Raw genomic sequence first — 13,653 nt, 5'->3', positions numbered from 1 at the left:
ATTTTTAATAATTTTAAGTTAAGGAAAGTAATTATTCTAGCTCATTCATGTCATTGTGATTAAACTTGTGTTATTTATACTGCTCATTATTCTCTGTTAACATTCTCATTTGTCTTGCATATTTAATAATCTTAATTAGGTTAATTAGTTAATTCAATTTATTTTTATTTATTTCAATCACCAACTTGCCAATTGATAGTTTCACAATTTTTGTCATACTTATACAATTTATGTAAAGATGATAACTCTATACTTACTACTTTATTACTTGTTGACGACTGTGTACACTTGCACATTATTTTATAATTTTAAGACAAGTTTTTGGCGTCATTTTCGGGGACTTTTTTAGTCATTATTTGTGAAGTTAATTATTTTGCAATTTGGTTTATTTATTTGTTATTATTAACTTAGTTATTTTAGGTGTTTATGAGCATAGACCGAATTATCAATCTACTTCTAGTTAATCATAAAATTGAACATACCTTTAGAAGAAGAAGAAAGGAACATGTGAACCAAAGACAAACTAAAGAAATGAACCAAGATCAAATAGACAAAGCTACTAATGCTCAAAATTTGGTCATTGTTGCTAATGAAAGAGATCATGGCATCCGTCGATATGATGAGCCACTCTTTCATGAAATCAATCCGAGAATTGTGAAACCTGAAATTGAGGCACCGCAGTTTGAGTTGAAGCTAGTGATGTTCCAAATGCTTCAAACAGTGGGCCAATTTCATGGGATTCCCGTTGAAGATCCATAACTTCCTCCCCGTTTATTCATAGAAGTAAATGATTGATTTAAACTGGCTAGAGTGACCTAAGATGCATTAAGGTTGAAGTTGTTTCCATACTCATTAAGAGATAGAGCATGAACATGACTGAATTCCTTACCGCTTGACTCCATATCCACGTGGCAAGAATTGGTTGAACGATTCTTGATGAAGTACTTCCCACCCAATAAGAATGCTAAGCATTGAATTGAGATTACTACATTCTAATAATTTGATGATGAATCCTTATATGAGGCTTGGGAGCGATTTCAGGAATTATTACGAAATTGCCCTTATAATGGGATTTCACATAGCATTCAATTGGAGACTTTTTACAATGGCATCGATGCACATACAATAATGGTGGTAGATGCTTTTACAAATGGTAGTATTCTTTCTAAGTCATACAATGGAAACTTACGAAATTCTTGAAAGAATTTCCAGCAAAAATTGTTAGTGGCAGACTAATCGAGCAGCCGTAGGAAGAAGAGTGGCAGAGTATATGAATTTGATGCAACCAAAGTATCATCTACGTCTTTCATGCTTAAGAATTTTACAACTAATATTTTCAATGCTAACATGTCAAGTCAACAGCCAAGCCAATTTTAACTATTGGAGCAGTTGACTCCATGGGTAGAGACGTATATATATTCATTGGCATAATGATACATTAGATTGGACCCAAGATGAATTAATTCTAAATTTGTTTGTCGATTAATTCACTTGTGACATTCATCATGTGATTTACCTAAATCTTGAGTTAGCCACTGACCATGCTTGTGTAACTCATGTACTTTGATATAAGTGAAGGCTTATGCTTTAAAGATGATTGAGTCGATAGCCAAGCATGTTGGGCACATGACTTGTGTATGACATGTCTTTACTAGCAACAATGGAATTTATATCTCAATTAAAGAGTTAATGATATCCTCTCATTTGCATTCTGTTGATTGATAACTATGAAACGTGGCCACGGGTTGCTTGTTCTTGAATGAGCAATTTCACAATCATTTGTTGACAGTGATCATATTAAACATTAAGAAAACACAATCATGACAATGAGATAAAAAAAGGATTGTATTGAGTGAACCATTTTAACTCAAAGGAATTAAGGATATCATATGAGGGTAAAACACACATGACGAGTTCATTCAACAAATCAATTGGATAAATTGCCTCGTAAAAAGTATGCAATAAGGAGCTTCAATCATGGTACTTCTTGTGGACTGACTCCATAATTAAGTAATTGTGAATTATCATAACAATGCTTCTGGACATAATTACAATTACTAGAGCCTAATTGTATCTGTCTGATTAGTCCCTCCACTAGCTCAGCAAAAGCTTGATCGAACTGCATTTGAATTAGAAGTAAATTTTACAACTTTGGAAATAATTTAATTGAGTCGATTTGATTAATTTGAGTGGACGTAAGAATTGTTCAACTAAAGAATTTGATTAAAGAATTTTCTTGAAAATTAATATGGAAAATCTAATTGATTTTTGGAAAAAATTAATTTTGATCTAGCATAATTAAATTAATAAAATTAAGTAAAATTAATATGATGTTTTTGAATATTAATTTTCAAGTCAGACAATTGGCTTAATGGGTAATTGAACTTGAAAATTGAACCTACAGTCGTAAATTATGCTCGAGGGCCCAAAACTGAGACCAAGACTTAAAAATTGGTTCAACCGGGCCTGATATATGAAATTGGCCTAACAGTCTAGCCGGTGGCTAGACTGAACCGGCCATGTTGTCATTGGCCTGGACTGTACCGATAGAAACCGAACCAGCTCAAGGTGCCAGCGGCTACAACGGTGGCATTCCGGTGGCTAGAAAATGGTCAATGGCAGTGGTTCTTTCGTGGTTGAGCAGTGGAAGAATTACACTCCTACTGGGACTCTACCAGATAAATTGATTTCAGATTAATTATTCCTAAAATAATAACATTTTAATAGATTTAATATTAAATTTAATTTAGTAATTATCGTAATAGTATTTTATTAATTTAATATCAAAGTGAGTATCTTAATATTAAATTAAATTTAATGTTTATCTTGTAGATAAATATTCTATCAATTTAATAAGATTTTTAAATTTTAATATTAAGTGATTAGGTTTAATCATAGTTGAACTATCTAAACTCTCCTTATATAAAGAGAGCCTTGAGTCATTATTTTTCACACACTTGAATTCAAGAGAAAGTTGTAGAGAGAAAATTCTCTAAAGAAATTATTTCATAAAATTTCTAGATATATTTTTCTTATTTACAACTTGACCCAAAAGTTTAGAGAAATTGTGAAATTTTTTTATTCAAAGTGAGCCCACACTCGAAAGACGTGAGCTTGAGGGTAGCAGAGAAGACTACTCGGTCGAAGCATTCATTCTAGATGAATTGAAAAGGTACAATTTTGATTAAGTGTATTACTTTAGATATTACAACCAAGTTCTTATTTTGATTTTTTTTTTAAAAACACTCTAGTTTTTCCCTAAATTTATTTTTCGCTGCATTTTTCAAACTTGATTTTCAACAGTATTGGTACATGTTGATAAATTTATATTTCCAGATGACTATTATCTTAGATTTTGAAGCAAATAAAGAAGTACCAATCATCCTGGGAAGACCTTTCTTAGCAATTGGTAAAACGTTAATTGATGTGCAGAAAGGCAAACTCACCATGCGAGTTCAGGATTATCAAGCAACTGTTAATGCATTCAAAGCTATGAGAGTTCTTGATGAAATTAAAGAAAGTTATGCAGTGTACGAGATGGAGTCATTGGTATCTGTAGAATGGGAACTCAATTCTGTAAATGATCCATTGGAACGAGTCTTAGTGTTCGATCCATCAAGTGACAATAGAATGGTGGAATATTTGGCTTTGTTGGAAGTGAATTTGAAGGGATTCATTCCACAATTCCAATTTGAATGATTGGAGTTAGCAACTTGTGAATACACACAACCTAAGACATCAATTGAGGAGCCACCCAAATTGGAGTTAAAGTTACTTCCATCCCATTTTAAATATGTTTATTTAGGTAACTCTTCTACTTTGTCTGTCATAATTTCAGCTGAGTTAACTGAGAGTTAAGAAACAAAGTTTATTGATGTTCTGAAAAGGTTTAAGGCAATCAAGTGAATTATATATGATATTCGAGGTATTTCAATGCTGGTTGTACCCTTACCTCGACTATTAAAGAAGAATGAATTTTTTTGTGGACAGATGAGTGTCAAAAGAGTTTTTATAAGTTAAAAATTGTCCTAATAGAAGCCCCAGTTTTATCCCAACCCATCTTGGGGGTCGAGTTTGTGATCTTTACTAATGCATCCTTTAATGGACTTGGTTTCATCTTCATGCAATATGGGAAAGTCATATCTTATGCGTCCCGTCAATTTAAATTGCATGAAAGAAATTATCTAACTCATAATCTTGAATTGGTCACGATTGTGCTCACCTTGAAAATTTGGAAACATTATTTGTATAGAGAGAAGTGTCACATATTTTAGACCATAAGAGCCTAAAGTATTTGTTCCCTCAAAAAGAATGAATTTGGGCCAGTGACGTTGGATAGAATTGTCAAAAGATTATGATTTGGCAATTGATTACCACCCAGGGAAAGCAAATGTTTTAGCTGATGCACTAAGTAGAAATATCGGCCTTGGCTTTGTTTCGTGCTCGAGTTTGCATGGAGCATGATGGATCCCTCCTAGAGGAATAAAAGGTGTAACCTATTTTTCTTCCATAAATTTTTGAATCGCAACTGAGAGATGTTAAATGTAGATAACTGAGAAAGCGAATAGAGTCTAATAGCATGGAAAATTTTAGCCTCAAGGAGGTAAGCGATCTACGTTTTATGGGGAAACTATATGTTCCAGAAGGTGATAGCCTTAGATGAGATTTTAAAAGAAGCACATCAGGGACCTTTCTATTTACACCCAGGAAGTGTTAAGATGTATCGTGATCTAGAAACTCTATATTGGTGGCCCAGGATGTAAAAAGAAATATCTGAGTTCGTGATGCGATGCTTAGCCTGCCAACGAGTCAAAGTGGAGCACCAAGTTCCTACTAAGACGTTGTATCCCTTGGAAATTTCAAAGTGGAAGTGGGATAAAATTTCAATGTATTTCGTCTCAGGTCTACCACTCACTCCCTCGAAAAAGGATTCATTTTGGGTAATTGTGGTTAGGATAACAAAATCAACTCATTTTGTCGTTGTTAGCATGAATTACTCATTGGAGAAGTTAGTTGAGCTTTACATTGCCGAGACAGTACGGTTACATGGTATTCCTTTAGCTTATGTCCAAATTTTGGAAACACTTACAAGAATCCCTTAGGAGTAAACTCCATTTCAACATAACTTTTCACCCACAGGCCTATGGTCAATTTGAAAGGGTGATACAAGTTTTGAAGAATATGCTCAGAAGTTGTGTGACCGATTTTGAGATGAATTGGGATAAGTATTTACCTTTAGCCGAGTTTGCGTAAAACAACAGTTACCACTCCAATCTTAGTATGTCTCCTTTCGAAGCTTTGTATGGGTGAAAGTGTAAATCCACAGTCTATTGGGTAGAACTTAGCGAAAGTACACTTGTTGGCTCTAACCTGGTATGCAACGCAGAAGAAAAGGTTCGAATCATTTGCAAATCTTTTTATTTTGGTTGTATTTTCTCTTTTCTTAGTTCGGACCCTTGTTAAGTTCTCTTATGTATAAGAGGTTTGAAATTATCACCTCATCGAACATCAGATCTTCATCTATAAATAAATACATATTCGTATTTATTGTTTTGGTTTGTAATTACTAGTGTATCAATTTTAGTAAATCCAAAATCATCTTCTCCCCTAAGTGCCAAGATAGCACCAAAGCTAGGATTGTAAACTATTTGGGTATTCGAGAAACTCAAGATATTGGAAAGTATTTTGGTTTCCCGATTATTGCTGGTCACTCCTCTCGAAGAGATTTCAACTTCACCATGGATAAGATTCGAAGTAAACTGAAAACTTGGAAGGTCACCCTACTCTCTCCTGCAGGTAGATTGGTCCTCATTCAATCTACAATGGCTCCCTTTCTGAGTTACTTTATGCAACTCAAGTCTCTACCTGTAAGTGTCCCCAATCATCTAGATACACTTAACAGAAAATTCTTACGAGGTGGAAAAAAAAGGTTAAGGAAACTTTACTTGGCTTCTCGGACCTAAAATAAATTTCTCATATTCTTCATGATTGTACTATCTCTCATAACCTCTAGGAATCCCTGATTGTCAGGGTTCAGTGTAGACCACGTCCTCATTCTTCATGGATGGACTGGCTCATAGGCAATTTATCGTCAAAATAACTGACGTCTTCTCTTAGCCTCCCTTGGTATGTTGTGTTTGCATCTTCCCTTTGGGAACTATGCTTATCTAGAAATGTTTTTGTGCTTTGAAACCAACACCCCATTGTTAGGTTTATTAGTAGAGTCTTATCTTCAATTGGGGAATTTGTTGGGTCCTCATTTATGGTAATGCGTATTCCCCTACCTACATTTTCCACAGTCTCTTAGAAACCAATTGGAAGGAACTTATTTAAACTCAATACTGATGATTCAACTCTTGGAAACCCGAGGAAGGCGGGAGCGAGTGCCGTCATTCGAGACCACTAAGGTAATTGGGTGATCGACTACTACTCAATACTGTTGGTGTCACTATTATTCATCTTACGGCTAATAATAATTCTACTAAAGTGATACTCTCACCTTTGGTTAATAAGTGCAGGACGCTCCGGTAGTCTTTGACTACTAGACCGATACTACATGTGTTTCGAGAATGAAACAAATGTGTCAACACTCTAGCTCATTTAGGGAGTAGCTTCCATCTTACTTCCTCTTCGGATGGTGTTTCAAATTCAATGTTGTTTAATGTTTGTAGTAATCCTCCAAAATGTTTGGAAAATTTATAATTGGCGATAAGCACGGGTGTGTCATTTATTAAGCTGGACTCTTTTTACTTTTTATGAATCTAGTTCAGTTTTGAAAAAAAAAATGCAATAATTTTGAGCGGAGAAACATTATTTTTATATTACAATAATATTTAAGATATTTATATTTGTTAAGAGACACAGTTACACAAATGTAAAACTAAAATTGTTTTATAGCCTTTACAAATGTAAAACTAAAATTGTTTTATAGCCTTTCACATATTTTTATATGATTAATATTTTAATGATCTAACTGTTAAATTTATCAATATAATTGTACTTATCATGCACATAAATTTTCAAACCAATCCAATATCTCTATTAAATGATTAATTTTTTATATAAAACAAATAGTTAAAAAATTTTAATTTAGATCAGATTTGAAATGTTTGATGTATAATGTTTAAAATGTTAAAATATTACAAAAAATATATTAAAAGATATAAAATAATTTTAATTTTGTGCTGATGTAAATGGATTCGTCCCCTTTCTTTTTACCTAACTAAATTAATAATTTAGGTATAATTTACCAAAACCTCACACCAATTTATGAGAAAAAACCAAACTTCATTTTGGGGGTTAAAACTTTAAAGTTGTCCCTAGTCATCTTTAGCCTCTTTTCTTAGATCGTCTATAGTCGTTTTTGGTTGATTGTCTATTGACTTTTTACCGGTGCACCATTTGTGGCCTTTTTCATTAGGTTGGTTGTTGCCGTTTCTCTCGGCCTTCTATGGCTTGATATCTCTCCATTATTTTTAGCTTTGTTTAATTAAAAAGAAAACTCATTTTTTTCTATTTTGTTTCACATTTCATTGTCTCGTTTAGACTAATTGTTGAAAATTACACATTTTTAGAATTTATATTATATTGTAAAAAAGTACAGATAAAATAATGAACAAAAAAATGTAAAAAAGAATAACAAACTGTTTTATTCCACTGTTATAGATGTACACCAGCCCAATCTCTACAACCGTCGATCTCAGAAATGATACTACGTATCAACCATTGAAATAATGAACCCATTCAGACCCAAATTAATAGAATTATAATAAACGACAATGCATAACAAATAAATTAAAACAAAAACAAGTGAAAAAAAATCCCTAAGTCAAATGAACAAGATCATCGAGAATCGTGATCCAAAAGCCCGTGAATAGCCCAGGAAAGCAAGAACTCGCTTTCTTAAGCCAGGAGGGCGGCGAAGAAAGTAGCAGCGAGAGCGGTTGCACCAAAGAAGACACCGTTGGTGGAGGCAGCGGAGGGAGGAGGACCTTGGTCAGCTGTCGGCTCGGAGGCTGGAGTAGATGCGCCTTCTGGGGTGAGAGCAGGAGAGGAGGAGATTGAAGGAGAAGGTGAAGAAGTTGTTGGTGAAGGCGATGGGGAAGTGGTGGGTGATGGGGTAGGAACAGTTGAAGGAGCTGGGGATGGCGTTTGTGACGGTGTTGGGGAAGGTGTTGGAGTCGCCGCCGGCGGTGGTGAGGAGGTTGGAGGAGCTGAAGGTGAAGCTGTTGGGGGAGAAGTTGGAGCTTGAGCCATGCAAGAGGTGGCCAAAAGACCCAAGATCATTAAAACCTTGAACATTGTAGAACTCATCTTCCCAAAAGAAAAAAAAAAAGAAAAAGAAACTCAACAGCTTTGAAATGAGAAAGAAATTGTCGAGATTGAGAGATTTTGGGAGTGAGGGAACTAAAAGAGAGGAAGGGACTATATATATAAAAAAGGGAAGCAGAAAGTGGAAAGATGACAGACAGATAGGAGAGAAAAAGAAGGAATTAATCAAATCAAATCACTAATGTAAAAATATTCTTTTGGATTTGATTATATCAAGTTATGCAAAATGCAACACATTTATATGGAATTTACATTCATACATGGAAGCACATCATGAGCTAGCAGCTAAGCAATGTGTTGTTGGGTTCCCATTGTTTCCTCTGCTTTTCTTTGAAGTTTCTTTAACAACAGTGTACAAAAACTATTACCAACCATAAGGGCTATGATTTGGACATCGATTTTGTCTTTGTAGCACATTTGAGTCAATTTTTTTTGTTTTTAGCGCAACGATTAGGGTAATAAAAATCTTAATTAATAAATTAAAACATATTTATATTAATTTTCAATCAGTGTTTGTATGTAATAATTAGTGGAATCCATGTCAAAGTTAACAATTGATTTACAATAATATCACTTAAATAGCAATACAAAATACAATATGAAGTTTTACCCTATTATCGTATATGGATTGGTTGCTCAAGGTCGGTAAAATGTCACATTCTTACCAATGTTTGGGGGGTTTGACAAATACTTTGAGAAAACCAATTTTGGTCGTTTCTTTCCTTCACGGTCTGTCCTCCGCGTTAAACTTTCAACAACTTCCCTAAAATAATGGTCGAATTATTACTTTTATACCCTCCTTTGAATATTTTTTCGGTCTGCTTATGAATGCGAAAAAGTCAAGATCCAAAGAACTTCATTTGTACACGTGGCACTACCTGGGTGGGTCTTTATTATATTTTAATATTACCTCTAAAAGTTAAAACACTTTTTTAATACACCGTATACGCTTTCAAACTTTTTAATTTGAACATTCTTGAAACGATTCATTTTTCTTGGGCTCGAATTCATCTATACTTACTGGATTACGAATTACGTAATAAATATGCTGATTAGTAATATAGATAAAAATTAAATAAAGTTTTAGTTAAAAGGATAAAATCAAAATTTTAAAATTTACTTTGAAGTATCACTAGTTAATTAAGCTTTAACACAGTTAGATAATGAATAAAATATAATTATTTTACAAAATAAATTATATTATATTTAGGATGTCATTGCTTTTTTAGTATATTTTATATAAAAATTTTATATACACATAATAAGATTTGAAGTTGAGGCATTATGTTTTCAACATCTTTACTTTAACTTTTAATTACAACATTATATGTTTTTATATAATTTTTTATAAATATACTTATTATATAATTTTATTTTTTATTTGAGTTAATGCCACCCATCAATTAAAATCTAATTCAATTAAAAATATCGAAACTTATTCTTTTATAACAAACATTACTATTATAGTAACCTAAAATAACATTAATAATATGATGGTGTTTCCATCATTTAATAAAATTTGAATTTAAAATATCATGATATTTTTTATTTTAATTTTATTATCTCAACTAAAATTTGATTTGTTTCTATATTAATTTTTATAAATATATTTATCATTTTAAAATTTTCAAATCTGAATGGGATATAATTTAATCTATTTTATCCACCTCACCATGTCTAATCCTATGTTTTCAGTACAAATGTCAAAATCACCGTGGCACCTAGTTTCTATGCATTTAGATAATTCTATTGTTAGTTGTCGGATTTTATAGTCGGAAATAAATAATTTTTATAATTTAGTAGAGAAAATCATTCTATTATATAAGTATGAAACAATAAAAAATTGGAATGAAATTAGCTAGGAAGCAGCAGTTTTGGTGGAGATAATTGGTGAGAGAGAAAGATTAAAAAAATTATATAAAATAATTATAACCGTTGCAAATGGAAAACAACTAACATGTTCTAATTTGTGTGCGAAAATGTGCTTTGTCTTGATGTCGTGCTTTAAGACAGTGTAGGAATTTGATAAAAATGAGGGATTGGTGTTTGAAAAGACTGTTATTTCCGTTGCTTGGACGACAAGTGTGTTTGGCTGGCTGTCTGAGACACGTGGTGAGCTTAGAAATGGAGTTTAGAACCAACCTCCTTTATATGTTTCTTGAATCGGTTCCACGAAATCATGGTAACAGGCTTCCCATTAGGTTAAATATTTTTTACTAAATTATAAAGTAAAATTTGACTATTAAAATATATTCTAAACCTTTATATTTATTATATGTTTAGAATTTAGTTCCTTAAATTTTTTAAATTTAAAAAATCACATCAAATTGTTAATATCATTAAATTATTCTGTTAAAATTACTGGAGTGACATTTTGAAATTAAAAAAAAACCTCCCACAATAACCATGTAACAATAAAAAAATTGCAATGGATGTGAATTTAATAGATCATTTTAATTGTGTTAACAACTCTTAAAGATTATACAGAAGTATACCTTGCATTTCGATGAAACAATGTGTGGCGCCGCAACGTAAAGAAGCTCTTCGCCTCAATGAGTAGATAATGTCATGATGAGAATAAAGCCCTCGTCTTGACGACGTGACCATTCCTTGTCATGACGACCAAACGCCACGTCATGACGTGGCGACGTGCTCCTCAAGTTTCTCTGTTTCTTCTCTTAGTTAAACTCTGTTTTTTAGTTTCCCATCTAAACTCTAATTAACCTAGTGATATTCCAATCATAAATGCTACGAATTTTAGCCTATAAATAGGCCTTAGTTACTCAAGGTTTTACGTAATAGAAATATTTAGATTGAGAGAATTTTGTTCTTTATTTTGAAGGGATTTTCTTTCGGGGTTTCGAGTTTTTATTTTAATTCTCTCCTTTTTTTGTACTATTCTATTATTATAGTGAAATCTTATTTTACTTGTAATTTTTTATCCTCTTTTGAGGAATTTTTCCACGTTAAATTTGTGTGTTGATCTTTTCAATCTCCTAGTTATTTTTCTTATTTGTTGCATACACGAGTTAATTTCTTACAAATTGGTATCATAGCTAGTTCAATTTTCGCATTTAACCCGTTCAAGATGGCAACATCAAGATTTCGTATTGATAATTTCGACGGTATCATAAATTTCAGTGCGTGGTAAGTTCGTATGTCAGTAATACTGATTCAGAGTGATCTTGAGAGGATCGTTACATAGAAGAAGCCCGCGGACATAGACTGGTCAGAATGAGATAGGTTAGATAAAAAAGCTCTATCCATAATTCAATTATATCTAACAAATATTGTGTTACAGGAGCGTTTGAAGGAGAAAACAACATATACATTATGGAAGAAACTGGAAGCATTGTATATGACAAAATCCTTAGCCAACAAGTTAGTGTTAAAACGTTTCTACACATTCAGAATGGCTGAAGGTGAGTCTATTAGAGCTTATATTAGTGAGTTTGTTACCCTTTTAATTGACTTGAAGAATCTCGAAGCAGAGATTAGCGACGAGGATTAGGCTATGTTATTGTTATGTCTTTTGCCCTTTTCTTATAAAATTTTTAGGGAAACTCTGATTTATGGGAGAGATCATCCCTCATTTGAGGGTGTAAAGGGGACTCTGCTGAGCAAGGATAAACTCGACAACGAGTTAGATCCAAACAAAAGGTCAAATGGGTAAGCCTCAGTTCTAGTTGCAAAGGGCAGACAACAATTCAGAAAGCCAAATCAAAGCAGGTCTAGGGCGAGATCTAAATCTAGAAACTAAGACAAAGAATGTGGCTACTGCAAGAAGAAGGGCCACATCATGTTGGAATGCTACAAAACTCAAAATAAGTTTACAAGGGATGACGAAAACAATGAGAACGATAAGCAAAAAACTGAAGTTGCTGATACTAGTGCAGTCGAAGATAGAGGTGATGATTTCTTGTTAGTGTCGACAAGCGAAAGCTCCAAGCTTACTTCCGAATGGATCCTAGATTCAAGGTTCTCCTATCACATGTGTCCCAATATGGACTGGTTCTCCACATACAGTTTAGTTGAAGTAGAGTAGTCCTGATGGGGAATAATTCTCCATGTAAGATAATTGACATAGGAACAATTTTAATCAGAATGCACAACCAATAATTTAAGCACTATCAAATGCCAGGTATGTGTAAACTTTAAATTTAGCACTATTTTATTTCCAAATTATGCTAATTCTGAATAAATATATAACACTTTTTGTGGTTTTATACTCAATTTCATGATATTTCGTTATTTTCATGGGAATGTGTTAATTTAGTGAATTTTATGTTAAATGCATGTTATTTTACTATTTTTTGGGATTAATTGGGCTAAGGGAAAGGATGACAGAATTTTGGTTGTATTTGGGTCTTAGACAGGTGCGGGTTGAAAGGTTGATAGTGCAGTCACATGGTCTTCAAAATGGTGTTGATTCACAATGAATTCCAAGGAGGCCTAGAATTGCCTAAATTGGAGACCCAAAATCAATTCCACTTACCAATTTTTACTAGAAAATAAATTAGCAATTATCCACTACTAAACTTAATAGTCCCTAACCACCCATTCAATTCCCAAATCTAATAGATTTGGCCCCAAGATTTAATGAATAAAAATTAGAACATTTTTCTCCTTGAGATAAGCCTTAATTGTCCACCTTACTACAAAAATAGCAATTAAAAACCATCACCTTTTGACCACCTATTGGTTGGCCATACATGGAGGGAACAAAGCCAACTACCTTGCTAAAAATAGCAAGGAAGACTCAGCTTTCCTCACACCAAGGGATGACATCACAAGGGAAAGGGATCAAGGCAACTTCCTTACTAAGTTTAATAAGGAAGCGATCACTCCTTCACCATACAAGGGATGATACAATCAAGAAGATAATGAGGGGATTCATTTACTATTTTTGGCATGGGAGGTTGAGGCATCTTCAACGATAAATAGGGACTTTATTCTCATTCACAAAACACACCACATGAGTTCACACATTAAGTTTTTAGAGAAAAATATTATTAAGTGTTCTTGCTTTACTTATGGCTTGCTAAACATTAGATTCCACAAAATAAGACAATCACTTTTCAAAATGAGAGCAGCTAAGAGGTTAACTTGAAGATTTCTAGATGATTTTAGCATAAAGACGAGGAGGAAAGCCATCATGGGAAGCCGCAAGGAGTAGTCACAGATAGCCCAATGCATTCAGCTGTTTACTCTTCTCATTGTGAAATGGTCATTGATGGCCCCCTCAGCTACTCCTTCTTACCTTTTTCTTTACTGTTAATTATTATTTTCTATGTCGGGATTCAAGATTGCATATCATCTTTA

The 13,653-nt window shown here is 33.2% G+C and overlaps 1 protein-coding gene and 1 non-coding gene across 2 annotated transcripts; both read right to left on the bottom strand.

Annotated features, from left to right (window-relative positions):
• Positions 1-966: 966 nt before the first annotated feature.
• LOC121224889 (small nucleolar RNA R71) lies at positions 967-1,073 on the bottom strand. The gene has a single exon (XR_005922631.1). It is a non-coding gene; the product is annotated as a small nucleolar RNA R71 (small nucleolar RNA).
• A 6,553-nt stretch (positions 1,074-7,626) lies between these two features.
• LOC107945482 (classical arabinogalactan protein 7) lies at positions 7,627-8,639 on the bottom strand. The gene has a single exon (XM_016879505.2). The coding sequence runs from the start codon at positions 8,311-8,313 to the stop codon at positions 7,903-7,905; it is 411 nt and encodes a 136-aa protein (XP_016734994.1). The 5' UTR covers positions 8,314-8,639; the 3' UTR covers positions 7,627-7,902.
• Positions 8,640-13,653: the final 5,014 nt, after the last annotated feature.

Source organism: Gossypium hirsutum, chromosome D12 (genome assembly GCF_007990345.1).
Source record: "Gossypium hirsutum isolate 1008001.06 chromosome D12, Gossypium_hirsutum_v2.1, whole genome shotgun sequence".
NCBI lineage: Eukaryota > Viridiplantae > Streptophyta > Magnoliopsida > Malvales > Malvaceae > Gossypium > Gossypium hirsutum.
Note: the sequence above shows the minus strand (reverse complement) of the source record. Positions and strands in the feature narration are given on the sequence as shown.

Bases quoted from the DNA above. Each gene is read 5' to 3' on its own strand.
- LOC107945482 (XM_016879505.2), bottom strand. From the start codon at position 8,313: ATGAGTTCTACAATGTTCAAGGTTTTAATGATCTTGGGTCTTTTGGCC.